General features: G+C 38.9%; 1 protein-coding gene and 1 long non-coding RNA gene across 5 annotated transcripts in view; both read right to left on the bottom strand.

Annotated features, from left to right (window-relative positions):
• Positions 1 to 213: 213 nt before the first annotated feature.
• Positions 214 to 3506, bottom strand: LOC145429677 (uncharacterized). Its single transcript, XR_013909946.1, has 2 exons — positions 1552 to 3506; positions 214 to 806 (listed from the first exon to the last, which is right to left on the bottom strand). It is a non-coding gene; the product is annotated as an uncharacterized LOC145429677 (long non-coding RNA).
• A 3976-nt stretch (positions 3507 to 7482) lies between these two features.
• pam (peptidylglycine alpha-amidating monooxygenase) overlaps positions 7483 to 27927 on the bottom strand; it is a 59056-nt gene continuing 38611 nt past the window's right edge. For all 4 annotated transcript variants that reach the window (XM_026172831.2, XM_080303471.1, XM_080303470.1 and 1 more), the window contains exons 13-25: positions 27420 to 27613; positions 27150 to 27206; positions 25351 to 25480; positions 24648 to 24764; positions 24447 to 24519; positions 24009 to 24219; positions 23429 to 23632; positions 22857 to 22972; positions 18386 to 18482; positions 18108 to 18158; positions 11092 to 11331; positions 10815 to 10874; positions 7483 to 10110 (exon numbers count right to left, since the gene is read on the bottom strand). In XM_026172831.2, coding sequence (XP_026028616.2) covers positions 9932 to 10110; positions 10815 to 10874; positions 11092 to 11331; positions 18108 to 18158; positions 18386 to 18482; positions 22857 to 22972; positions 23429 to 23632; positions 24009 to 24219; positions 24447 to 24519; positions 24648 to 24764; positions 25351 to 25480; positions 27150 to 27206; positions 27420 to 27613 — 1729 coding nt within the window. In that variant the 3' untranslated portion in view covers positions 7483 to 9931. The remainder of the gene's footprint in view (positions 10111 to 10814; positions 10875 to 11091; positions 11332 to 18107; positions 18159 to 18385; positions 18483 to 22856; positions 22973 to 23428; positions 23633 to 24008; positions 24220 to 24446; positions 24520 to 24647; positions 24765 to 25350; positions 25481 to 27149; positions 27207 to 27419; positions 27614 to 27927) is intronic.

Below are 27927 nucleotides of genomic sequence, written 5' to 3'. Positions count from 1 at the left end.
AGGAAACACTAGTATAAGGTGTCTATGGAACAAATCTCCTTCAGCGTTCAAATGACCAAAGTGAGGCCTACAGGCGTTTCTCTCAGTTGGTTGTGTTCAGGGAAAAAGCAGCTAAATACACTGTGACTGCTCCACATTGTTAGTGAGTTAACTCTGGATATCTGTAGGTTTTGTCAAACTTGGAGTGAACAAAAGCAGAAAAACAGTAAAAGATGCAGACAGTGAAAGTCTGGTTTATTTCATGAACACAATGAAACATTTTACAGTCCACAGAGCAAAGTAGCATACATGATAAATAGATACACATAACACGTACAGTGAGAAGTAAAACTGGTCGTCTTACAACATGTTATATTCTGTAAACTTAAAATAACCACAGAAATTAGAGTTTAGTGTTTTAAAGTCATTATTAAAAACATGAGTCAACATTACTGAAGTGACACTTTAACGATGCTTCATATCACCGTGTTTATGATGATAAAACATGTTCTCTCATAAGTAGATGTCTGCGCTGTCACTTGTCATGAAAATGTCCCGAGCCTGGGTTCCTCTTCAATTATCATTGATCATTAATAGGACGCACAAAAGATTTGTTGCATTATCCCCACAAACAACACCCTTTTATAGAAATCATTGTGACACAAATATTTAGATTCTTGCTTCACAATGTGCACGAACTCAAAATCTTTAGTTTCATATTTATAAAGTATCGCAAAGAATACATTTATACCATTGTGTGAGCTACACTTCTTGTAAAAAACTGATTGGTAATGCGTTTGAGAAAAGCTCCTGCTGTGACCTTCCTTCTGTGAGGACACACACACACACACACACACACACACACACACACACACACACACACACACACACACACACACACACACACACACAGAGAGAGAGAGGGGGGGGGAGATCATTAATACAAAGGATTGAAGCCATTTTTTGGATTTTCACTTGTTGGCTTTAATATGAACAGTCACATAAAATTCATTCCAGTTTTTTTTTTTGCCTTTGCTTCAATTAAGATGTTTCTTTAAATCTACAACAGCTTCCTTTTCAAAAAAGTTTACTGACATAGTAAGGAAGTAGCTAGGGACCTCAGTAAGTATGAGCAACAATAGCTTAGGGACAGTTTCTACAATGAAGAGGATTTCATCATCTGCTGTTCGTCAAAAAGTGCCTTATTAAAAACAATTCAGCAGATCCTCAGAGTGCGGATACAAACTGTTTTCAGCTGTAGAGGTAGAGGTACGCTTCATGTACTTATCAACATACAGTTTAGCAGAGTGGATTAGAGTGCATTGGTGCTTGGGACTCTTTTATTTAGCACGGTTATACCATTGCGAATTTAGCTATATAAATATGCTCAAGAGTCTATCATATGTTTGACATGCAACTAAAAATTCGAAAATATATATTTTTTAAATCAGTAACTTTGCAAATTTAGAGGAAATGTTTTCGGACAACATATGTGTCACGTTTTAAACAGGTTTTGAATAATTAGCACTGACATACAGACATTTATGCCCTGGGTATAACAGACATGCTTACCTTGTGAAAGGCCCTCGGATTTCTTGGAGCAGAGAAAACACTCTGTATTGTTGCTTTTCTCTATTGTATAAGCAGCGCCCGACTGTCAGAAACGCTTTGTGCGGGTAGCAAAGTCGGCTCCAACGCACATTCAAGTGAAAAAATAAAAAGTTAAAACGATATACCTTGCGGCAGTTGTGAAGTGCTGAGGAAATTACTGTGTGTCTGATGGGGTGTTTTTATATAGGTGGGGCTACTTTCAGTTGACCTCTGAGATGTAGAGATAAAAGAGTGTGATGTAAGGAAGAAAGGTGGAAAGTCTTTGGAGACTCTGTTGGTCATGGTTTCTGCTGGCCTCTGACATGATAAGACTAGTTGCATTAAAGCCATTAACTGTTTGTGTATATACACCTTTGGGCTGGGATGCTCTTGATAAGGAGCCTCTTTTGTTTGCTTCATGACTTCTTTTGCAGACTGTTGGGAGCCTAGCTGCACCCCCTCTGTCTAACTGTTACAGAGTGTGGGAATATGTGTTTTTTTAGAAGTATCACAGCTTATTTCTAAAAGAAATACATGTTGTTTGCGGTGCTCTATTTAAAACTATTGGTCTGTGAAACTTTTAGAAACGTGAAATGCCCCTAAAGTAGTTAAATCAGCTATGTGTAATCAGCGAGTCTAACTGTTGCAGACTAGTAGATAATTATAGGACTAGTTGCAATAAAGCCACATTGAGGTTGATACTTTTAGAAGTATCACAGTTTATTTCTAAAGGGATACAGTGGGGCAAAAAAGTATTTAGTCAGCCACCGATTGTGCAAGTTCCCCCACCTAAAATGATGACAGAGGTCAGTAATTTGCACCAGAGGTACACTTCAACTGTGAGAGACAGAATGTGAAAAAAAAATCCATGAATCCACATGGTAGGATTTGTAAAGAATTTATTGGTAAATCAGGGTGGAAAATAAGTATTTGGTCAATAACAAAAATACAACTCAATACTTTGTAACATAACCTTTGTTGGCAATAACAGAGGTCAAACGTTTACTATAGGTCTTTACCAGGTTTGCACACACAGTAGCTGGTATTTTGGCCCATTTCTCCATGCAGATCTTCTCGAGAGCAGTGATGTTTTGGGGCTGTCGCCGAGCAACACGGACTTTCAACTCCCGCCACAGATTTTCTATGGGGTTGAGGTCTGGAGACTGGCTAGGCCACTCCAGGACTTTCAAATGCCTCTTACGGAGCCACTCCTTTGTTGCCCGGGCGGTGTGTTTTGGATCATTGTCATGTTGGAAGACCCAGCCTCGTTTCATCTTCAAAGTTCTCACTGATGGAAGGAGGTTTTGGCTCAAAATCTCACGATACATGGCCCCATTCATTCTGTCCTTAACACGGATCAGTCGTCCTGTCCCCTTGGCAGAAAAACAGCCCCATAGCATGATGTTTCCACCCCCATGCTTCACAGTAGGTATGGTGTTCTTGGGATGCAACTCAGTATTCTTCTTCCTCCAAACACGACGAGTTGAGTTTATACCAAAAAGTTCTACTTTGGTTTCATCTGACCACATGACATTCTCCCAATCCTCTGCTGTATCATCCATGTGCTCTCTGGCAAACTTCAGATGGGCCTGGACATGCACTGGCTTCAGCAGCGGAACACGTCTGGCACTGCGGGATTTGATTCCCTGCCGTTGTAGTGTGTTACTGATGGTGACCTTTGTTACTTTGGTCCCAGCTCTCTGCAGCTCATTCACCAGGTCCCCCCGTGTGGTTCTGGGATCTTTGCTCACCGTTCTCATGATCATTTTGACCCCACGGGATGAGATCTTGCGTGGAGCCCCAGATGGAGGGAGATTATCAGTGGTCTTGTATGTCTTCCATTTTCTGATGATTGCTCCCACAGTTGATTCTTTCACACCAAGCTGCTTGCCTATTGTAGATTCACTCTTCCCAGTCTGGTGCAGGTCTACAATACTTTTCCTGGTGTCCTTCGAAAGCTCTTTGGTCTTGGCCATGACGGAGTTTGGAGTCTGACTGTTTGAGGCTGTGGACAGGTGTCTTTTATACAGATGATGAGTTCAAACAGGTGCTATTCATACAGGTAACGAGTGGGGGACAGAAAAGCTTCTTACAGAAGACGTTACAGGTCTGTGAGAGCCAGAGATTTTCCTTGTTTGAGGTGACCAAATACTTATTTTCCACCCTGATTTACGAATAAATTCTTTACAAATCCTACCATGTGAATTCATGGATTTTTTTTTTTTCACATTCTGTCTCTCACAGTTGAAGTGTACCTCTGGTGCAAATTACTGACCTCTGTCATCATTTTAAGTGGGGGAACTTGCACAATCGGTGGCTGACCAAATACTTTTTTGCCCCACTGTACATGTTGTTTGTGGTGCTCTATTCAAAAAACAAAAACAAAAAACTACTAGCCTGTGAAACTATTAGAAAAGTGAAATCTTCCTAAACTAGCTAAATTAAATGCTGTGTGGGAATACACGGTTTTTAGAAGTATCACTGTTTATTTCTAAAGGGATACCTGTTATTTGCTCCTAAATAGCACTGAAGAAAATGCAAAAGGCTCCTAACTAGTTAAAATACCCCTAAAGTAGTTAAATTAAATAATCTATGTCTAAATAACAGAACTCTGAGACCTATACAATCCTTTAAAAAGAGTTTAATTAAAACACATAATGGTTTCATTAAATAATACTCTATTAAACACATGTGAACTCATATGACCCCTGGACACACACGCACATGCAAAAAGTCCGTTCTCGCGCACGTGCACACGCACACGGACGCGGCGGGGGATAGGGAGGGGGGAAAATGCCCTCGGGGTGGGGGGGGGGGGGGGGGAGAGGGGGGGGGAATGCCCTCGGGGTGTGGGGGGCAAAAATAGGTATAGGTATATTACTACTTATGTACTGTGATGTGCCCACATGGAAAACTATGACATTGTTTTTTGTCTGAGTAATGCTGCCTTTCAAAGTGAATCAGTGGATCACAATAAAAAAAAAAAAAAGGCCAATGAATGTCTAACCTCTCAGAATTAAGGATTAATTTTTACAGCAACTTTAGTATATTTAAAAAAAAACATGCAACATTACACCCAAGGCTGTGCCATATCATATCATTCACAATAATACAGATAAACATTTTTTGTGATATAAAAAAGTCATATTTTAATATTATTGCTATAGAAATGTTTATGTTCCATAGAGCTGTTATTCTGCTTCCTTTGACAATTTAGCAATGAAACAGGGAGCTGTTTCAACAACTTGCAACAAAGCGCAGTCATTTTCAAATATTATCCTGCTTAAGATGGAAATATTAAATTGTGTTTCACTGCTTGAAGCAAAAAACACGACATCAGTGACATCTGAATACGTGGCTGTACTCAAGATGCTAGCACCTGGTGATATGTGACCTAAATATAACACGTCCACCAAAGTGCCACTTGAAAAAAGAATATGATAATCTCCTTCATTTACTTATAATTATTGCTTTTTTTATATTGTTCATTTTAGTTTTCTAAAATATCACAATATAATTTTCAGGCTACATTTACCATCAATGATTTTACCTTCATACTATAAGTATGGTGTATCCAATTTCCTTTTTTTTTTTTTTTTTTTTTTTTGGGTGCCTTCTTGTGAGGGTTGTCTGTTTTCCACATTCTGCAGTCGTAAAATACGACTTAGAGGCGGATATTTGTTTTACTTTATGGGCAACAGTTGTCTGCCCTTGTTCTTGCTCGTGACAAAACTCGCCTCCTGTTGACAAAACTCGCCTCATGGTTTAAACTGAGAAAAAAACTCTTTCCCACAGAGGGGGGGGCTTTAATAAACTTATTCGAATATGAGCTTTTTCCACTAAGGCTTATTTTATGGGGAGATGTACGAAATTATTTACCGGGTTACAAGCAATGATAATATCGGCTGTTGACTCCTCAGCGTCATCATTTTCTGTCTATTGAGAAAACCCATTGTAAAAGTAATGAAGAAAAAAACTCTACCGCTGTCTCATTCCTCCTTGACCCGCGGTGTGTGTGTGTGTGTGTGAAACAAGATCGCCTGTCACGGCAATTATGGTTTGTTTTTCAGTCCCTTGTAAAAAGGGACTCTCAAAAGGAAAAGTAGTATTCAAAGAAAAGTATTCACTAAGGGATATTTATTCATTTTTACACATACGGGGTAGGCAGCCTGTAGGTTACAAGCGGATAGAAAGTTCTTCTTTTCATCACAAGCTATGGTGTAGCCTAAAAATGCAATTTGTTGCTAGGCTGATCATCTTAAAGGTTTTTTTTACTGCGTCTGTATTATAGGAAAATAAAATACTATTGAAAGAAACAGTTCTCTACAGGAAGTCACTCTTTTTTTCCCATTACAAGCGCCGGTGCAGCTTAAGAAAGTAAAATGACATCCGCTATTGTAAAAAAAATAAATAAATAAAATACAGAGAAAATTGTCATAATATTGAAACAGAATTCAAACTATGAGTTTGTGGAAAACTAACTGCCGCTCTGTCTCTCTATACAGCACAGAGTCAACTGCTGCTGCATCACCCCTATGCTTCAGCAACCATACCCCTCCCCTCATGCTTAAGGAACATGACGCATCAGGTCTGAAAATGACTAGACACTTCCGGAGTATTTCCGGTAGGGTCGCAAGGTCTGGATCGAGGCCTTCCATAGTAAATATGCTGTATTTGAATATGTCATACTCAAAGCCTTCTTTCCGCGGAGCGGCGGTTGCTTCGGATCTGTTACTGTATACGGGGGTGTCGCTGATAATCGGCGAGGACCACTCGCTGCTGCTGCCTCCCATGCTAGCGGCCTCGGGAGAGCAGATCTCTTCGCCGTCCAAATACACAGGAACGCTGATGGGCTGCAGAATGAAAGGATCCATCTTGCGTCTGTGCCTAGAAATTGTGACGGCCTCCTCTCTGCTTTTATTCCCCTCCCCTGCCGCAGACCCTCCCTCCCTCTAAAAACTTTTTTCTTTTTTTTCCAACAACAGGTGGCGCAACAGGTGGCGCGCTTCCGGGGGTTTCCCCCTCCCTTCTCCGGATGCACCGGGGGTTTCCCCCCTCCCTTCTCCGGATGCAATTCGTCACGCTTAGGGGATCAAATTACACACTTCCGGGGGGGAGGGGGGAGGTCAAAAGGTCATGATTAGGGTCATCAATCAAATTGAATCAAATTTTGTCATAAGCTGTATGGGAGTATCTCTCTACTGTATATTCCTGCCTCTCCCTCAGCCTGGTTCTGCCCAAGGTTAGAAAGGAACTTTTCTTTCCACTGTCAACAACTGCTTGGTCAAAAAGCATAGTTTGTTTGTTGGAGTTTTCTCTCTACCATTGCAAGCTGTTTACCTTACATTATAAAGCCCATTGAGGTGATTGTTGGCATGATTTGGCACATTATAAATCAAATTAAACTGAACTGAATATCACAGCAAACCAAAAGAGAAAACTACTCATTAGGTAGTTCAAACAACAAAATACATAATAAGAAAGAAAGGTCAGGATAGGTAAAACCAATGCGTATGGTGATTTTGACAATTTAAATTTAAATAAAAACAGGTGGAAACTGCCTAAACTGTGTAGAGAACTACAGTCCCTGAACATCAGACTTTTAACTATGTGGTGTCATTATTTCAACCATCAGCAATACAAAAGCCTGACTCTGTAGGTCTGTTAAATACTCCTGACCTATCACAAACTCAAAACAAAACAAAAAAAATCCCCATAGTGATGTAATTCAGTGTTAAACATTTTCCTGTTCACTTTTTTTAAAAATTTATTTGTCATATCCTAAAGGTTTTCCAAATGTAGTCACTAATTGTGCAAACGCAGTAGTCATTCAGTTTGCATCTCAGTATCTCTTGTATCAGTTTGAACCACATGACAAGTGTTCTGATCCTACAACAACCATGATTTCCACAATGCTTTGCAAACACTTTATTACACAAATAACAGTTACTGAAAATAGTACTCTTGCAGCAGAACCAGTGTGTCACAACTAATATTACAGCATTCACATGTAAAACATGGCACCGTGTTAGGAAATCAAACATTATGATATACTGAGGATAAATACAAAAAGAAGTGGTGCAGACTACATAAAAAAGGAAAAAAGAGTAACTGTAACTAAACCTCAGAATCCTGAACAAACTTGAATATTTTGAATAAACAGAAGTCTTCCTCCACTATCTTTGAGCTTCCAGTATGTGCATGAAGTGTGTTCAGTGAATTTTCCTTAATTAATACACATTAATTTGGACTTCACTTGTTCCGCACTGCTGCCATCAGACTGAATATGTCTTTATTGATTTTTACATATAAATGCTTTTATTGATTAAGTCAGAACACCCAGTTGGTTTAGGCTGCTGGGTAGAACAAGACAAAACAAAATCATATATATTTTGTGTATATATATATATATTTATAAGCTGGGTTTAGCGTTATTGAAACTTGAGAAGTGGTTCTTCTAAAGCAGGGGTAGGGAACTCCAGGCCTCGAGAGGCCTGCAGGTTTTAGATGTCCTTGATCCAACACAGCTGACTTAAATAGCTAAATTACCTCCTCAACATTTCTTGAAGTTCTCCATAGGCCTGGTAATGACCTAATCATTTGAGTCCGGTGTCGTGACCCAGGGTGAGATCTAAAACCTGCAGGACACCGGCTCTCGAGGACTAACGTTCCCTACCCCTGTTCTAAAGAATGATTAGTGCACAGAGATTCAGGTATATATGAATTTATACACTATAAAATTTTCTGAAGGGAAATAAAATCACTATGATACAAGCTCTACTGGCAGCAATTTTCATCCCATGGTATGTGTTGTTATGGCACGTGATTAAAACAAAAGGCAAGACAGATGCAAAGAGGCACAGGATCATGTGTAAAAAAAAAAAAAAACTGATCCAACTTAAGATTAAGTGAAAAATTGAAATGATAATGAAACTGTGTAAAATCATTGTGTTTAAGGGTAGAAGTAACCATATGTCAACCACTAACATGGTGACGATAACAGTGTTTGCGTCGTCCACTACATTTCCTTTTCAATGCAACAAGCACAATGACCAGCAAAAGTGGCAGTAAGTAGGTTACCATATAGATAACACAATAACTGAAACTGCAAACAAGATCAGATGTTTTAAATTTGGGAAACTTTCCCAGAGAAAGCAATCTTTTATGAACAAGTAATTTATTAAGTGATATTATCAAATCATAATATAGTGACCAACAGATTGAATAAACTGATTAGAGAGGCTGGCTGTGTGATTGGCTGCAAACTGGACACATTTGAAGCATTGGTTCAGGTTGTCACCATTGTCCATTATGGATAATCCTGACCAATCACTGCACCAGCTACTCTAACAAACAGATTTAGCTCTGCTGCTACAAAAACAGATATAGGAAATCTTTTATATGCCATCTCCCTCTATAACACTATATATGTCTGACCATACATTATTATAATTATAGTTAGTCATTTCAGTGGCTGTAAAAAAAAAAAGAATTTCCCAAATACAGGATTAAAACATTTTTTTCTCATCAAATCTCATATGCAGTGGGTTTCACCACACAAGCAATTTTTATTCAAGTGAGTGTGATATTTAAATGCATCTTGTGCAGTCTCTGTCTGGTCTTGCGTATTATTACAAACATTTCATCAACTGTTGTTGTGATTTGGTGCTGTATAAATAAAACTGAAAAAAATGAATTGACAATATTTCTCTATTTCACACTTCAAATCAAACAATATCACATGAAATGCCACTTTTGCTAAAAACTTGACAAACAGAAAAATGACAGAATTCATCAGAGTATTTTTTCGCCATGAACAGCAAGAATATAGCTGGCGAGGAAGCCAAGTCCATAATGACTAGAGTGAGAGCTACATTATGGTGCAGGACAGTTGGAGGCTGATTAATCACCATCAAGATGAATCCTTTGTTAATAAAACAAAGGGAATGCATGTTAAAAAAAAACAAAACAAAAACACTGACTTTGAAGGCAGACAGCAATCTAACATCAGCCTTTAACAGCTAATGGGGAAACGATCTCATTCTTTTAACAGATTTGCATTGTTATTTTAAGGCCAAAACCAACTCCAGATTTTTCAAAAATATTGTTAACAATCTCAGTAAAAGCAGGTTTGATTTGGGGAAATGAAATGAGTGACACTGTGACATGAGTAGATTATGCCAGAAAAGACTGTATGAATACCATAGCTGAATTAAATAAATAACTTATCAAAATATTTTTACATACAATAACACACACACACACATTGGCAGCTGGTACAACAGTTACACATGTGATGAATAACTACATCAGCGATTTTAGCAGAAGGTTGGTGGAAGGTTTGCAGTTGGCCCCAGAACATCTAAGAGGAGGACTGAGGCGGTGGCAGAGCAGAGTATTCCTCATTTTCAGAGTCACTGCTGTCCTCATCATTTCTCTCTTGGTCACTGCCTTCAGTACTCAGCTGGTCAAAGCCCTGACGACTATAACCCTTATGGGATGGAAAGAAGTTTCCCAGATTCAGACTGCCCACTGCTTTACCTAGTAAAGGTTAAATACCAGAGAGGAGGAAATGAAGATGTCAATATGACGATAAAAATCTACAGATTTAAGAGAAATAATTCTCAACTTAGAATGATGGCTTCAGTTTACACACTGGCAGTGCATTATATTGAGGATATTCATTCATCCCTGTGTAAAGCTATGGTCAATAAGATGATGACATAAGAGAGGCTCTATTTTCATTTTCTGAAATGTTTTCTAGCCTGGTCATGCCTTCAACAGACACTAATGAAGATGAATGAACACTGCTTTAGACATAATGTGGTAAAGGAAGGGGCAGAAGGGGGTTAAATGTTAAAAGTTTGTACATATGACTGACATTTTACAATATTTTTCCTTAATAATGGTTTAGTATCAAAACATTTTTTTTTAAAGAAGACAAAAGAGAAGAAAGAAGGAAGAGTGATAACCTAAATTTGTGTTGGTTACAAGTAAATGGGTCTTAGCTAAAACAAAGTCAATAAATGATCTTCTCTCATAGCCTGTCGGTACTGCAAAACTATTGTTTTTTTGTGACAGCTGAACTTTACAGTATGAGCATACTACTGGAAATCCAGCTGAATATATTCGGTAGTTAGTATATCTGACAAATGAAAAAAATACATGAAGTATCTTAAACCTTATATTAAATAAAAACGAAGTCTGGTATTTATTAAATATTTAATGTAATGTAAACAACATACCCCTTATTTTTCCCAAAATGCCTCTCACCGAGCTGGGTTCAGATTTGACCTCATGTTGATCTGCAAATGTTCAACAGTATTACCTTTAATGTTCATTGACTGTTAAGATAACCAAAGACAAGAGAGGAAACAGAGCAGAACAATGTGCACTGACTATAGCAAGAAGACAATGCAGTCAACAGTAGTTAAAATGGCCTAATTTCTATCTCATTTGTTGTTCAATATTAAAAACGAATGGATTTTCTGCACAGACTCCCATGGGTGTTTTCATACATACTTTTTTTCCTCCAGGAAATGAAGACTCCTATGGAGATCACAACAACCAGAGGAATGAGCAGCAGGGTGGTGATGATGACTGGGAGTACACGCTCTCCTTTGTTAAGCTTAGCTGGACTCTTCCTCTCTTTGTCTGCCTCTAACTGTGGTTGAGTTTTTTGGACCACAGTTTGCTTCTCTTGGATGGCTGCGGTCTTTGAGGTGTCTTGCTTTACCTTAGTTTGGACAACGGCGTCCATTTCTATAGTGAGAGACATATTCTAGTTATCAGTGTTCCTTTTACACCAGTTCTGTAAAGCCTCAAAGATCCCAGCAACCACAACTGATAAGTGTGTGGCTGTAGCTCTGGAGGTAGAGCAGGTCACCTACTGATCAGAAGGTTGGTGGTTCAATCCCAAGCTCCTCCAGTCTACATGCCAAGTATCCTTGGGCAAGATACTAACCCCAAGTTGCTCTCCGATGCATCCATCGGAGTGTGAATGTGGTTAGACAGCACTCAGTTTGGAGACAGTGCTTGTGAGAATGGGTGTAATTGGGTAAATGTGAGAGAGTAGAAAAGCACTATATAAGAATCAATCCAATAACAAAGGTATTTTTATCACAAGCAATTGTGTCACCAGTCAACTGTGACGACCTTATGATACGTTACTTCCTTTGTGATGCCAGCTGAAGCAAACCTTTGATTCCTAGGTCTAGGCTGCTGGGGGCTTCCGATGACGAGTGTTTCTTATTCACTCATTTGTTTCACTCACAATGTGCTTACTGTTAGGAATAAAATGATTAAGTAAAGCTGTTTTTGTGATTTATATACATTTTGCAATTGTGACCATTAAGAGTTGGCACTCCATGTAATAAGGGTCAAAAGCATCAATTCAGTGCTATGATTGAATTGAATATTAGTTATTATTAATCTCTGGCTTTCTTCCACAGTTTTTCTTTGTTCCTCCTCATTCTTCCTCTCACCACCACGCAGATGGCTGCCTCTCCTCTTTAAAAAAAAGGGAGTTTTTCCTTTCCACTATTGCCAAAGTGCTTGCTCAAAGCGGGTCATCTCATTGCTGGGGTTTTCTCAGTAGGATACAATAATCTATTAACTGGTCTGTCTGATCATTATATGATTTTAACTGTTAGGAAATTGACTAAAAAACAACTGCAGTATTTTAGTACAAACAACCCTGGCCATGTAAAGACATTTAATCCCAAGTCTGAAACTGTAAAACTTGAACAGGAGTTTGCAAATTGCAATTGGGATCATCTTATAAAAATAGATGATTAAATTTGATAAATTAGCTTTTTCAAAGCAAGCAGATGATTGGTTTGAGTCGTATCTTCTTCAAAAGAGAGCAGAGTGAGGGTTGATAAAGGAAAGTCATCCATGTTGGAAAATAGAATGGGTATTCCTCAAGGATCTGTTCTTGGCCCATTGCTGTTTAGTTTGTTTAGGTGATGACTGGCGTCTTACTACTGGCAACGGCTCTATTCATCAGACTATCCTACCTGGAAGACGGCAGAAACCCATACACAAGCCGAGATAAGAGATGGACACACGACAACTTCCATCTAATGGACATGATACAAGACTAAATCTATCTGTGGATGAAAATTGCCTGATACAGATACGTGCTTAACAGGACCACAGAGAAAGACTGCTACGTGTGCTCACACATAAAGAGCACATCAAAATACCTAACCATATATGGGAAACACGCTGGAACATGTGCACTAATTCTGATCTCTGATCACACCTTCAGAATGACTTGTGTAAACTGCACATCAACATCAACATCCTCATCCAGGAAGGAACGCTCTCAGAATTGCTGTAATGCAACATCGAGTAGCACTGGACATGATCCTGGCTGAGAAAAGGGAATTGTGCGTCTTATTCAACACCGTGTGCTGGACCTTCATACCAGATAATGTACATTCTTTAAACATGGCTTCAGATGCCATAGAGACTGTTGATCGGCGTTGGACTTTTCCTGATTTTATTTTATTTTATTTCATTTCATTTTGTTTTGTTTTATTTTATTTGTTTTATTTTGTTTTGCTTTTCTTTACTTGTATTATACCTTGTTTAAAGGCTGTAATCCCATAGATGATAAGTTTATTACTCACAGCATATGCAGATGTACCCGAACCGATGAAGATCATGAAGTCTTTCTTTTCCTATTTGTAATATGAAGATGAAGTGCAACTAATGATGTAATAACTGTAAATGTGAAAGACAAGTAGTTACTTACTGATGACTAGTACATTTCATTCTCTGTTCAACAGGTGGGAATGTCAAGAGATTTTTGTTTTTACATAATTTGATCAGCTTCATGAAATGTGTTTTTCTTGTTTACTAAGCAATCTAAATGTCTATGTGACTTTTCACCTAATAACTTCTATGATGAACTTATCCAGCTACCGAACCACTTCCTGTTTTTAGAGAACAGATGTAGAAAAGGGAAATAACCCGTTGCTTTGAGTCTGTGCAAAGACCTGACAGGAAACTGCAGGTTTGCAGAGCGTGCTTTTTCAGAAGTGAAGCTATAATCTTAAGTGTGTATGCGCTGATTCTGTTGATTCTGAGTGATGTTGTTATTTTTACACACACATACACATACACACACACACACACACACACACACACACACACAGACATGTATAAAATAAAGTACGCAGGCAGTTGCGGCGCGCAATTCGCAGGGTGCGTTCGTTGCTGCCCACGCGTGTAAAAACGACTGCAGTGTTTGTGTTTTCTAACTCAGGTGTCTAAGCTGAAGAATTACAGGGTGATTTAAAGAAATCCCCTATCAAAATGCTTTGCCTGCCAGTTGTCCAAAAGCAGTGCTGGGACTAACACGTTATTAACTTCATCATTATTGTGGTAACGAGCACGGTAACTAGTTATTATACTAAAATCAGGAACGCGTTAGTCGTTACTGGGATTTAGATAGGGTCATTGTTCATTACTTTGTGTGGTGGCTATGCGGAGCTTCCACAGATTCAGTAACATTAGCAAGTGGTGGAGGCCAGCAGGTGGATGAGGGAAAGGGGACGCAGGAGGAGCAGAGACCTGAGGCGGCCGCGGGGCCGAGTGTGAACTGAACTTCAGGTAAGAAGTTATGACCTGCAGTCTCTCTGGGTCAGATATAAACCAAGTTTAGGTGGAGTTTATTTTCGTTATGCTGACTTTTTCCGTACGGCGTACTAGCTAGCATGCCGGAGTTTCTATACAGCTCATTTTGTTCATAAGGTTAATTATTAGAGTTGCCAATCGTACCGTAAAAAACAGAATCGTCTCGTATTCAGAGAAAATATTACGCGTTTCGTTTTGAGGTGAAAAGGAGCACGGTTTGTCCCGTACTTTAGCTACAATAAAAAAGACACAAAGCTGGAGCTGCACAGCTGCCTCTTCTCCTCTCATTCTCTCCCCTCCCTCTCCCGTTTCTACTTCAGTCACGAAACTGACCAATGATCAGCTGATCGGCTTTTCTCTCTTGTTTGTTTATCTCCTACTTTGCGCTAGAAAGAGGAAACCAGCGGATGTCGCGCTAAACAACAGCAGCACGTTTAAGCTTGATTTTTTTATGCAATTTTTGCAAAGCTATATGTGGAAGGAAACTGTGACCTAGGCCAAGCTGATGGCATAAGATGTAAGTACAGCTCATCCGGTTTCATATGCAAAAAAAAAAAAATTGCGCTAGCTCACGTGGTTGCAGTGCTACCGGGATTTAAAAATAGTTACGCAAAATGGAGCATGTCCGCTCCGACCGGCTTTAAAGGGTTAATGTATAAATAGGCTGGCCCCAGAGTGTCTTAATAGATACACACAAAGACAAGATATAGTAATTGTATTACTAGGAGCATGGTGAACAGCAACTGCAAGATATCATATTGCAGATCTAAATTTGTTCTTTCAGCATTTTCAATAGAGGCTTGCCATCTGTTGAACACACTTCCAACCAGTGATGGGAATAACGGTGTTACAAGTAACGGCGTAACGAGTAATCTAACTAATTACTATTCCTATCGTTACAACGCCGTCACAGTTACTAACAAGAAAATGCAGTCTGTTACTATTTTTCAACAAACAGACGGTTGAAGCTGTGTTCAGCTTACCGCATCTTATATCAGCTGCACGGAAGTAGCTGACTATGCAAGTAATCTGGACGCTACAGCTTTAACCATCTGCGCGCGCTCCCGCGGACGATAATCACGATCACTGTCTAGCACAACACCTGGAACTCAGGGGGCAAAACAATCGCATAAGTGCTCTTGTTTGACTGAGGAAGAATAAAGTAGTCGTGGTAAGCCAATCACATGACCACTTAAAGACAAAGCAAGAAGATGATATATACCAGTTTTTAAATTGTGTTGATAGGCCACGAGTCGTGATAAACAATATATACGCGGCGTTTTTTCCTCAATAGTTTCGTCACGTTTACTGTCTAAGGACAGTGCTAGCAAGCACTCTCTGCTTATGACAAAACAAAAACCAAAAAAACAGGGGAAGTTTTAGGAGTGACGGCGAGAGAGAGAGAGAGAGAGAGAGAGAGAGCAGAAAAAGAGAGAGAGTGAGTTTTATTTGTGATGTTTAGCATGTTTGGAGTGTGTAGTTAATGTGTTGTCTTGCGTAGTTAGTGTGTAGTGTTGTGGATAGTTTTGTGTTGTGGATAGTTTTGTGTTGTGTTGTGGATAGTTTTGTGTTGTGTTGTGGATAGTTTTGTGTCGTGTGTCAGAACAATGAGGCGAGTGCTGTCTCCAGGTAGAAAAAGGAGTGATACACCTGCTGCTGTCAAACCTGCACCTGCGATGTCTTCTTTATTATAGTGGACAGAAATTATTTTTTTGGGAGTGGCACAAATAATTTGTGTGGCATCTTATTGAATGCAGAACAGCTGATTGTTCTGTAAATAGTTTGAAATGGTTATTTAAAAAAATCAAGGTAAAAGGTAAATGGATGCAATAATGGATAACTTTGTTGTTTGCAACACTTGTGCATAGGATTTTAAAATTGACAATTTATACTTGCATTTAAGGTTATGAAATATGATTCATTAAACATGTTCGTGGTTGTTAGAGTATAACCTTTATAAAAATATAACCTTTTCTACTCTGATTTTATGTTTTTTGTCTGATTTTAGATCAATTGTGTTAATACAGTATGTCAAAATGAAAACATAACTGTAAATTCAGACATGTGAGGTTGTGCTGACAAGGATGATACCAAACTAGGCAAAGTAAATAGTTTTTAAAGGTAAAATGTGGAGGGAAAACCAAAAGTAGTTCAAAATGGCCAATTATACCCTGGACCCAGAGGGTTAAACGTTTTTTTTAAAGTAACACAATAGTTACTTTTCAAGTAATTAATTACTTTTAGAATATTGTAACTAAGTTACTAACTCAGTTACTTTTTTGAAGAAGTAGTAACTATAATTAATTACTTTTTCAAAGTAACTTGCCCAACACTGCTTCCAACTACGTAATGATTTTTGTTATTGCTTTTGTTGTTTTTTCATTTATTGTCTATTAATTGTAGTTGTATTTATGATGTATTTTGGTTTTATGAAAATATATGTTTTATTGTAAAATGTATGTATTGTGATTGTAAGACCAACAAGGGACAATGGTTGTTACTAGGATAGCAATAGCTATAAACTTGTGTGTGTTACATCAGTTTCATGTTTTGTACTTGGACTATGTTAAACTGCACAGTCCTTTTTAAAGAAATAAAACAATAAAAGCCACAAATACCATTCTGGTGTAATATAAATAGAATTGAACTGGATTGAAAAATTCCTTGATTCCTTAAAAAAATCCTTGCCATATATATAAATATTTCAGGTCTAAAAAATGGTATATAGCTGTTGAAAGAAAGAGGGGCATCCTAGTTAATGGAAAACGCAAGACATAGGTGAAGGAAAGCGATTTCACAGTTTTTCTGTGATTGCCTTGTAGCCTTCCCTGACAATTTCACTATTTGGAATTCTTAAACTTCCTTTCTTGTAAGTGTGATGGATATCACCTTAACACTGTTTCAGAATGTCCAAAAGCAGTCATGTCATGCTGTGGAATTCTTCAAAGGTTGTAGCAATGGTACATGGTGACCTTAATCTGACATTAATATTCAAAAATATCCCATATAGGCAATGAATTTTGTATTCTGAATGCGATTATAGGCAGCATGGTGGCACGGTGGTTAGCACTGTTGCTGCACAGCAAGAAGGTCCTGAGTTCAACTCTTTCTGTGTGGAATTTGCATTTTCTCCCCGTGTTTGTATGGGGAGCGTGAATGGTTGTCTGTTTCTGTGTGTTAGCCCTGCAACAGACTGGCGACCTGTCCGCGGTGTACCCCGCCTCTCGCCCTATGACAGCTGGGATAGGCTCCAGCGCCCCCCGCGACCCTAAAAAGGATAAGTGGAAGCGAATGGATGGATGGATGGATGGATGAATAAATGAGATTATATACCTTAGAAGACATTATGCTTTGCGCTAAGGCAATGCAGATGGATTGGTTCGTATATAGTGCTTTTCTACTCTGAGCTCCACTCAAAGAGAGAGCAACCTGGGGTTAATATCTTGCCAAAGGATATTTGGCATGCAGACTGGAGCAGACTAGGATTGAACCACCAACCTTCAGGTTAGTCGGTGACCTGCTCAACCACCTGAGCTTACAGCCACCCCCCTTAAGTGCCATCTATACACTATGATTGTGATATGTGAGCGAGTGATATGATTCACTCGTTGCACATTGCTTGCATTGGTTGCTAGTACACATTCCAGTTTCCTATGCCAAAAGTGTCAGTCAACATTTTCCTTTGATCTCATTAGGTCGCAATTTAAGTGGTTGCCTCAAAGTTAGGAAACTTTTAATTTGAAACCTTTTTCTTTTCAAATCACTATTTATTCCATCAGGCATCACTAGAAGTCACATCTTAAATGTCTGTGACTCACTGTTATGAATAGCTGCCTGCCCCTTATGGATTCAAAGATTATGTACCTGCTGCCTCCAGGTATCCAATTACTGACCTTCAAGTTCTTGAACTTCAATTCCAGCTTTCTTGACAGAATGATGCAACTCTTGAAAATAAAAGGTAATAATTAAAACAAAAAAAAAAATTGAGGTATACAACCTAGTACTACTGTTCATCTGCAAAGCCAACAAAGAAGCAACCATAATTCAAGTCTTATAAGTCCAAAATAAATTAATCAATCAAAATTGGACTTAATACCCAAACATACTGTATGATAGATTTTGCTAGAACAATTAAAAGTTGGCAGCATTATTTTGATGAAGATAAACTTACTCTCTGTTGTAAACTTGTAGACGGATTTGCTGCTGGCATCCCCAACAAAAACACTGCCATCCCTAGTTTCAGCTATATCGTGAGGCATTTTGAACTCCTGCAATTGAAAGAGAAATACAAGTCACTTAAATTCTAGACAACATAATGACCCACCATTAAACTTCTTAGTAGTTTAAGGTGGGTCACATTATTGTGTGGTCCACACAGTAATGTGTGAACCACACACATTACTGTGTGGTTCAGAATGTACGCAATACTTTGGACAACTGCAAACAGATTTAGCTAAAATTTTGTTAACACTGGGATGACGGAAACTCAAGAGTTTTCTATTGCAGGAAAAGCATTAACTTAAACTCTTATCATGGTAATAGAAGCTGAACTGAATCTGCTCATTTCCAGGTTTTCTTCAACAAACTGACTCTTGTTCACTCTTTCAATGATATTGTGGCCCGGGGCATTGTTGGAGGCAGAGTGGTTCAAGGTTAGGTGTGTTCACGGGGATGTTCACTGTAGTATCCTACAGTGCCATTGCTTATTAAATTTAAGGGCAAAATGCATAGAGTGAAAGCTGCAGTTGGTTCGCACTTATTGCATTTCCTGATTCCGGGAACTGGCCCGGGTTTAATAACCTGTTGGGCCATTATGTGACAATGCGACCATGACAGTGTAGTGTCTGCACTGTCCTGGTCCTAGGTCATTTGACCCAGTGTTTTAAGTTTTCTTGTGTTTTGATTTTGTATTGTTATTTATGTTTAGCTCCACTTTATTACTCTTGAGTTTATTCTGTAGTGTCTACGTGGTTTTGTTTAGCTTTTTGATTATAGATTGCCTCTTTTGTCTTTGCCCTTTATGTCTCTCTCTGTGTGTCAGTCTTTGTATATTTTGTCTGAGTTCTTGTGTCTGGTTTCCCTTCCCTTCTCATGTTTCATTCTATCGTCCCCCTGCTTGTGATGTTTATCAATGTTTCCCCAGTCTGTCATGTTTCTCTCGTCTCCTCTCACACTCCCTCGTGCTCTTTCGTGTTCCTTTGCTTCCTCTCGTCTGCCTCTCCTTCACTCCCGTGTCATGTTCCTCAGTTTCCTGTTTTGTCATGCAGGCCTTATGTCAAGAGATTTTTGTTTTTATATAATTTGATCAGCTTCATGAAATGTGTTTTTCTGTTTTTTAAGCAATCTACATGTCTATGTGACTTTTCACCTAATAACTTTGTGATGAACTTATTCAGCTACTAAAACCACTTCCCGTTTTTAGAGAACAGATGTAGAAAAGGGAAATAACCCGAAGCTATAATCTTAAGTGTGCATGTGCTGATTCTGTTGATTCTGAGTGACGTTATTTTTACACACACACACACACACACACACACACACACACACACACACACACACACACACACACACACACACACACACACACACACAAGACCTATAAATAAAGAATGCAGGCAGTGGCCAGCCGCAGATCTCAGAAGTGACTGCCCACGCGTGTAAAGACGAGTGCAGTCTTTGTGTTTTCTAACTCAGGTGTTTTAGCTGAAGAATTACAGGGTGATTTAAAGAAATCCCCTGTCACCTTACATTTACATGTTTGGTGTGTCTAGTTTTACTTGCCCTGTGGTGTCATGTTAATTCTTGTCAGCTGTGTCCCCCGTGTGTTCTCACTTTTCTCATTAGCCTTCTGTGTATTTACAGTGGCTTGCAAAAGTATTCGGCCCCGTTGAACTTTTCCACATTTTGTCACATTACAGCCACAAACGCGAATAAATTTTAATGGAATTCCACATGAAAGACCAACACAAAGTGGTGTACATGTGAGAAGTGGAACGAAAATCATACATGATTCCAAACATTTTTTACACATAAATAACTGCAAAGTGGGGTGTGCGTAATTATTCAGCCCCTGTGGTCTGAGTCCAGTCAGTTGCCCATAGACATTGCCTGATGAGTACTAATGACTAAATAGAGTGCACCTGTGTGTAATCTAATGTCAGTACAAATACAGCTGCTCTGTGACGGCCTCAGAGGTTGTCTAAGAGAATATTGGGAGCAACAACACCATGAAGTCCAAAGAACACACCAGACAGGTCAGGGATAAAGTTATTGAGAAATTTAAAGCCGCCTTAGGCTACAAAAAGATTTCCCAAGCCTTGAACATCCCACTGAGCACTGTTCAAGCGATCACTCAGAAACGGAAGAAGTATGGCACAACTGTAAACTTACCAAGACAAGGCCGTCCACTTAAACTTACAGGCCGAACAAGGAGAGCGCATCAGAAATGCAGCCAAGAGGCCCATGGTGACTTTGGACGAGCTGCAGAGATCTACAGCTCAGGTGGGGGAATCACCTGAACAACTATTAGTCGTGCACTGCACAAAGTTGGCCTTTATGGAAGAGTGGCAAGAAGAAAGCCATTGTTAACAGAAAACCATAAGAAGTCCCATTTGTCCCAAACTAACACTGCACATCACTCTGAACACACCATCCCCACTGTCAAATATGGTGTGGCAGCATCATGCTCTGGGGGTGCTTCTCTTCAGCAGGGGCAGGGAAGCTGGTCAGAGTTGATGGGAAGATGGATGGAGCCAAATACAGGGCAATCTTGAAAGAAAACCTCTTGGAGTCTGCAAAAGACTTGAGACTGGGGTGGAGGTTCACCTTCCAGCAGGACAACGACCCTAAACATAAAGCCAGGGCAACAATGGAATGGTTTAAAACAAAACACATCCATGTGTTAGAACGGCCCAGTCAAAGTCCAGATCTAAATCCAATCGAGAATCTGTGGCAAGATCTGAAAACTGCTGTTCACAAACGCTGTCCATCTAATCTGACTGAGCTGGAGCTGTTTAGCAAAGAAGAATGGGCAAAGATTTCAGTCTCTAGATGTGCAAAGCTGGTACAGACATACCCTAAAAGACTGGCAGCTGTAACTGCAGCAAAAGGTGGTTCTACAAAGTATTGACTAAGGGGGCTGAATAATTACACACATCCCACTTTTCAGTTATTTATTTGTAAAAAATGTTTGGAATCATGTATGATTTTCGTTCCACTTCTCACGTGTACACCACTTTGTGTTGGTCTTTCACGTGGAATTCCAATAAAACTGATTCATGTTTGTGGCTGCAATGTGACAAAATGTGGAAAAGTTCAAGGGGGCCGAATACTTTTGCAAGCCACAAATGCAGAGTTGTCCGAAACCAACTCCGGGGAAGAGTAGGATGATTCACCCCACGGAAGATTTCCACTAGAGCAGGCTTGTGACGACACCCTACACCTGAGCTTTTGACCAAGGGATTGAAATTGATGGTAACTTTGTGCGCCCTGAAGCCATGTAGACACATGTTTTGTATTAAATAATTTATCGAGTAAGTCGTGACACTCGCATATGGGTAATGACAAAACTTGGGGGCGAATAATGGCAGGATTTTATTGGCCAGGCATCCAGGTGAATTTGTGCCGGTGGTGTGCATCCTGCCTGGAGCGTCAGATAGTTAAAAATCCCGCCATTCCAAAACCCCCTTTGCTCTCGTTACTATTGATGGAGGTCATGTTCAAGTGCACTTGCATGGACCTCATTGGGCCATTTCACTGGAGTGCATGCGGCTTTGTATTAGTTCTGATGGATTATGCAACACGATGTCCTGAGGCCGTGCAGTTGCTCTTTCAGGTAATCTCCTGAGTTGGTATCCCGAAAGAGATCTTGACTGAACAGGGCACACAGGGCACATGTCTTGCACACTAAAGGAGCTGTAGGAATTACTGGGCATTAAATCTGTTTGGACCAGTGCCTACCACCTTCAGACTGACAGGTTGGTGGAGCGGCTGAATAAAATTTTAAAGTTGGACTTGATTAAGGAAAACTGGGAGGAAGGTCCAAGCCCAGCGAAAAATGAGAAATTCAATACGTCCTGGACCTGAGAGCAAAGCTACACAATCTGGGGAGGTTATGATGGGAGAATTTGCTCCATGTCTAGGAATTTCAGCAGCGCCTGTACAACCTAAGGGCTAACGTTTTCACCAGGAGATAAAGTGCTTGTGTTACTCTCATCTTCTAGCTTGAAATTACTCACCAATTGGCTACATGAAGGGTCCTTCCTTCATGTCACACAGCGACATGGAAAATATGTTTCACTCCTTTTTGCAGCGGCCTTCTTGATGTCAGATCTGTAGCATGATGTCTTGATAGCTCAAAATGCACTAAAATATTTTTAGACAATGTTCCCTAATCACTTTGACCATTCACCATAATTGCCTTCCAGCAACTGCCTACACTTCCCACAAAAACATAAATCAAGTTGAAGGAATACTTGGGAGAGAAGAACCAGAGGCACAGGTACAAGGGGACATAGAAATAGAAGTACTTCCACAGAGATCTTAAAATAGCAGACGCAGGCAGGCTTTTGATTTCAATAGACCTGTTATTAGAACATTTTGGGGGGGAAAGAACCTTTGATTGTATTAAAAAGTGTTTTTACCTTTTTGTTAGGGCTAAAGGTGTCCAAAATATCCTTGGTTGAATAATCTATAACAAAACCTCTAATTGGAACTGGACGAGATAGCGATTCCCCATTTACTGCAAAAATCAAGCCATCTTCACATAGAAGAAAGACAGACACACGCACACGCACACACACACACACACACACACACACACACACACACACACACACACACAAATTGTTAAGCATGTATACATGTAAAGCAGGAAGAGAGTTGTTGAGTAATAAAATAAATAAAAAGAACTCTTAAAATGAATGCATCTTGGATATTAGTTCCGAGTACGCATAAAGCTTGTAAACACCGGATCTACATATTTTTGCTAGAGGATGTCATTGTGACCTAACACAACAAAGGATGAACATTGATTAACATTAAAAAAAAATAATAATATTGAGGACACCACTTAGACTGAAAAGTAAAAAAAAAACTGCAGAAGGTATGCACAAAAATATATTTTACAATAGCTTATTGCAGTAAGCAGCAAGAAAACAAGCTTAAGAGGAAACAATACGACTACTGACTTCTACTGAGTATTCAGTAAACTTACCCCCAGTAGGGCTGTAGGAGATAGCAAACACTTCCCCTCCAAATTCATCTTTTTTAATTTCCTTGACAAACTCTCCAGTTTCTGCTATAAAGCACTGGATGCGTCCATTCTCTCTATCTGCCACACAAATTTCCTTTTTATCAGGAAGTAACACCAGGCTGTGGGGAATATGAAAAGGTATTCGCCTTCTCCTGTCTGATGAGCCTATAGTCCAAAAAATAAGACAAGGTTAAAATAATGTAAATTGTGTCTGGAGACACTATGGTAGCAGTAATCTCTTAACCTTCTGGATCTATTTATGTTAGTTTCATAAATCAAGAAACAGCAATGTTTGCAAATACAGCTTTGCATTTGAAATTGATACATGTATACTCCACAGCTAACACAAGTATAACTAATTAAAATCTCCACAAAAACTTGTGTGGCAGAATAATAAAGAAATTATATTTTATGAGATGTCACCTTAGTGTCTAATACTTCTTACTACTTGTATGGTTTAAGCATTGTAGCAAATAGGCTAATATCCAAGCTTTGCAGAGTGTGTGTGTGTGTGTGTGTGTGTGTGTGGCTGGTGAGATACCTGCACCCCACTCAGACAGGTATTTGCCATCAGCAGAGAACTTAATTATCCTGGCATTACAGTAACCATCAGAGACAAAGATGTTCCCACTTTCAGTGTCAACTGCCACATCAGTGGGCTGGCAGAAATGGTTGTTGTCACTCCCTGGTATAAAGGCCTCTCCTAATGCCATCAAGGTTTTGTCTTTGCCATCACTGCTAACTTTTAACACCTGATGAGTATACAAAGTGAAGCATCTTAAACTTTCCCTTTTGCATTTGTGGTCATTTAAACTAAGTTAATTGATACAACATCCGCTTTAAATACGTAATCCTCAAACCTTATTCTTATAGGTAATATACAATTTCAAAATGTCTCCATCTTTTAATTTATTGGCAAATATGAAGTGCAATCTATACACACTCATTGAGAATGCACCTTACAAAAACAGCAGCTTACCTGATGAAGAGCCACATCAGTCACCCAGTAATTATTCTCTTTGTCTGCTGTTATTCCATGAGGCAAAAAAAACCTGCAACATCAGAGAAATGCTTCATTATAAGACAATTATGACTGTGTTTGAGATGCCTGGTTGTCGGCACTCTAATTCACACACAAAAAAACAATAACAAAAAAACACAAAAGCTCTGTATCACTTACATGTTTCTGCCAGAAGCCTTCAAGATACTGCCCTTGGATGGATCCACAACTAAAATGGCAGACTGCTGAATTGGTCCTAGGGACCTCTGCTGGTATCTTGCCTGATTGTTAAAAGAGCTGGAAAACAAAAAACAAACAAAGAAAAAAAAACATGAATGTCTTTTTGCATTTTTATAAAAACAATGTGTGGTGATTTTTCTAGACGTCAAATGCAACAAAAAGTATTTTTGTTTAATAAGTAAATTGTCATCCACATCACATTATACAAAAAAGTGATTAGAGCTGACTTCTATTATGCACTTTTTTTGTGTTATCTCATACTTATCCTTTCATCCTACAATCTACTGGTAAAAATCACTTTTTCAGCTTCCTTTCCTCCTATTCTTCATTTCTTAGACATGACTGGTAACTGGCATCCTATTAGACTAAAAAAGGTTGCGGTCTGAGGAGACACTAAATGCTTTTCTTAACTATAATAGTAATTTTTTGAACCATCAAGACTAAAACTTATTTGGATTTTTTTGTTATACAATTAATAAAAATTTAATCGCTAATACGAGATCTGTGTTCTTTGCCAGTAAGGTGAAGGCATTACATTAGACTGAGAGTACACAACAATACTGAGAGGGTTTTTTTGGTGTTCTTTTGGTTGAAAAAGCTGTTTAAGAGAAGAATGGTTATAACTTAAGTAAAATAAACTTACTCTGCTCCCCAGTGGTGGTCACCTCTGTGAAAAATGACCAAGTTAGAATCTGAGTCAAGAGCAAGTCCTGACACCTGTCCTAGCTGAAGTGAACTCTGTGGCCAAGCTGAAACTTGCTCAAAATGGTAGTCTATAACAAACACACACACACACACACACACACACACACACACACACACACACACACACACACACGTTAAGGTATGCTCAACACAGTGTCAAAAGGTGGTACCTGGTATCTGATGATAATAAATAAATGTACACAGTGTGGTAAAGTGCACATACAATATATCAATAACAAAACTAGTGCACTGTATTTGCAGACTGGATACAAATCAGTGATTATTCTGGGCTATGACTAGTGCACTGTATTTGCAGACTGGATACAAATCAGTGATTATTCTGGGCTATGACACTCAAGAATTAAATTGGGATTTATGTTTCAACCGTCAATGATAATTAAGAGCTTTGTGTAATCATAGAAAGAAAAGCGCACATGTTTGCATTACCAAATTAGCTGCATCAGATTCCCAGTATCTAGTTGGTATGACTTGTTTCATTCATGCTTCAGAATCATTTTCAGTTGCAGTTATTTATGATTCAGTGGTACTACCCTAGTAGTACCACTGAATTATGAATTATGTTACACATGACATTATGTTTTTTCATATTGTGAAATGTGATGCTAAACAAACTGAGGTAGACTAACTGTTATTTGCTGTACTGTGATGGCTTTAAAGTAAATAACACTGTTGAATTGCACAGAGGCCATCCAGTAAAATATTAGCATAAGCAGTAAATCAGCCAACAATTTGTAAAACATCAGCTGACATCTGGTTGAATTCAGGTGTGTAAATCTACAAAGAGCAGCAGGTCAGCTGATCACAGCCTGTACACTAAGAAAATCCACTGGAGCTCTCAATAAAAATTATTCTGAGTTGTGATTTTTTTTCCCCCATAATGAGCCATTACAACTGATTTCAGGATTCCCCCACCTAAATCCTACTTTAACCCCTGACTGTACTTGTTTTCGTGTTTAATGGCAAAGTCACCCTCTACAACAGCGGTCCCCAACCTTTTTTGCGCCATGGACCAGTTTATGCCCGACAATATTTTCACGGACCGGCCTTTAAGGTGTCGCGGATAAATACAACAAAATAAAACTAGTACCGATACCGAAAAAAAGAAGATTTATTCATAACACACGTGAAAAGACCCAGGAAAACCGAGTTAACGAAGAAAAAAAAAACCAGATAACAAAATAATGCTAAAAACCAATAAAAACACTGAAAACCATACATTTCACACCCGAGTCTTACTCTTGCGGCCCGGTACCAAATGACTCACGGACCGGTACCAGTCTGTGGCCCGGGGGTTGGCGACCGCTGCTCTACAATGTAGGCAACAGAAAAAAGATACATGCATATTTACATACTTCAAATTTATGTAAGTGACTGTGCATTGGGCTTGTAATGCTTTTTTCAAGGTGTAAGAAACGTACACTTGCCTGAATGCAGACTGCACTGGAACTAGTGCCTACACTACAACATCATTACATTGTTATTACATTGTTATCCTTAGCTTAAATTCAATTCAAATTTTTTAATTCAATTTTATTTATATAGCTACAAATCACAACAATAGTTGCCTCAAGGTGCTTTATATAGTAAGGTAAAGACCCTACAATAATACAAAAAGCTTCATATTCTTATAGTATTTGTGTGTGTGAGAGTGTGTGTGTGTGGAGAGAGCGAGAGAGCAAGACAAAGAGAGAGAGAGTGCAAAGTGTTAGAACTTACCCTGATCCACAGTTTCTAGTTTATTTGTATCCAGCACAACTGCGTAGTCACGATCATCTTTATGAGAGAAAAAAACCAAAATATGGTAACTAAATATGGTAGTTATACAATTCATTTTAAAAAGACAATGGGCCACAGATGGAAAGAATTGCGAAAAATGACTAAAAATCTTAAATTAGCATAGATTTTATTCTACAAAAAACAACAAATGCTAAGTTAACAATTTGGATTAGAGATGGTTAGCATGAACAATATTTGATGTCGCTGTACCTGTGGATTGTCCCAGATGCATCACAGAATTCATATGGCTTGGACTGACATTAATGGGTACATTTGCCTCAGGGGGAATATGTTGGAACAGCTCTTCAGAACCCATCTCCATGCAGTTCATGTAAGGGATAGCATGTCTGCTTTCCATGTAATACATTATATAGAAGTTGCACATTTCATCATCAGAAGTACCGCTGTATTAAAAAAAGATAGATACCTGGTATTGATTTCTCGCCTAGTTAGTATATGCAAATAATGTTTGTGTAAATAGTTTTATGTTGTAAGTGTAACATTAAGACCTTGTCTACAAACTTCTCAACATAGAGTACTATATTTCAGCAGCTATCCCTCTATAAATTAGCAATAATCACTGACAATTGAGGACTAGCATATTTATTTTAAATGACTAACTGTCACAGTTGGACACAATTTATTAATATCAACTACCAGCACAAGAAATACAAGATCCTTATCGGGGTCACAGGCCGGCACGAGCCTATCCCAGCTA

This window comes from Astatotilapia calliptera, chromosome 7, assembly GCF_964374335.1.
Source record: "Astatotilapia calliptera chromosome 7, fAstCal68.1, whole genome shotgun sequence".
NCBI classification, from domain to species: domain Eukaryota; kingdom Metazoa; phylum Chordata; class Actinopteri; order Cichliformes; family Cichlidae; genus Astatotilapia; species Astatotilapia calliptera.
The sequence above is the reverse complement of the archived record's forward strand: the minus strand, read 5'-3'. Positions and strand labels throughout refer to the sequence as shown.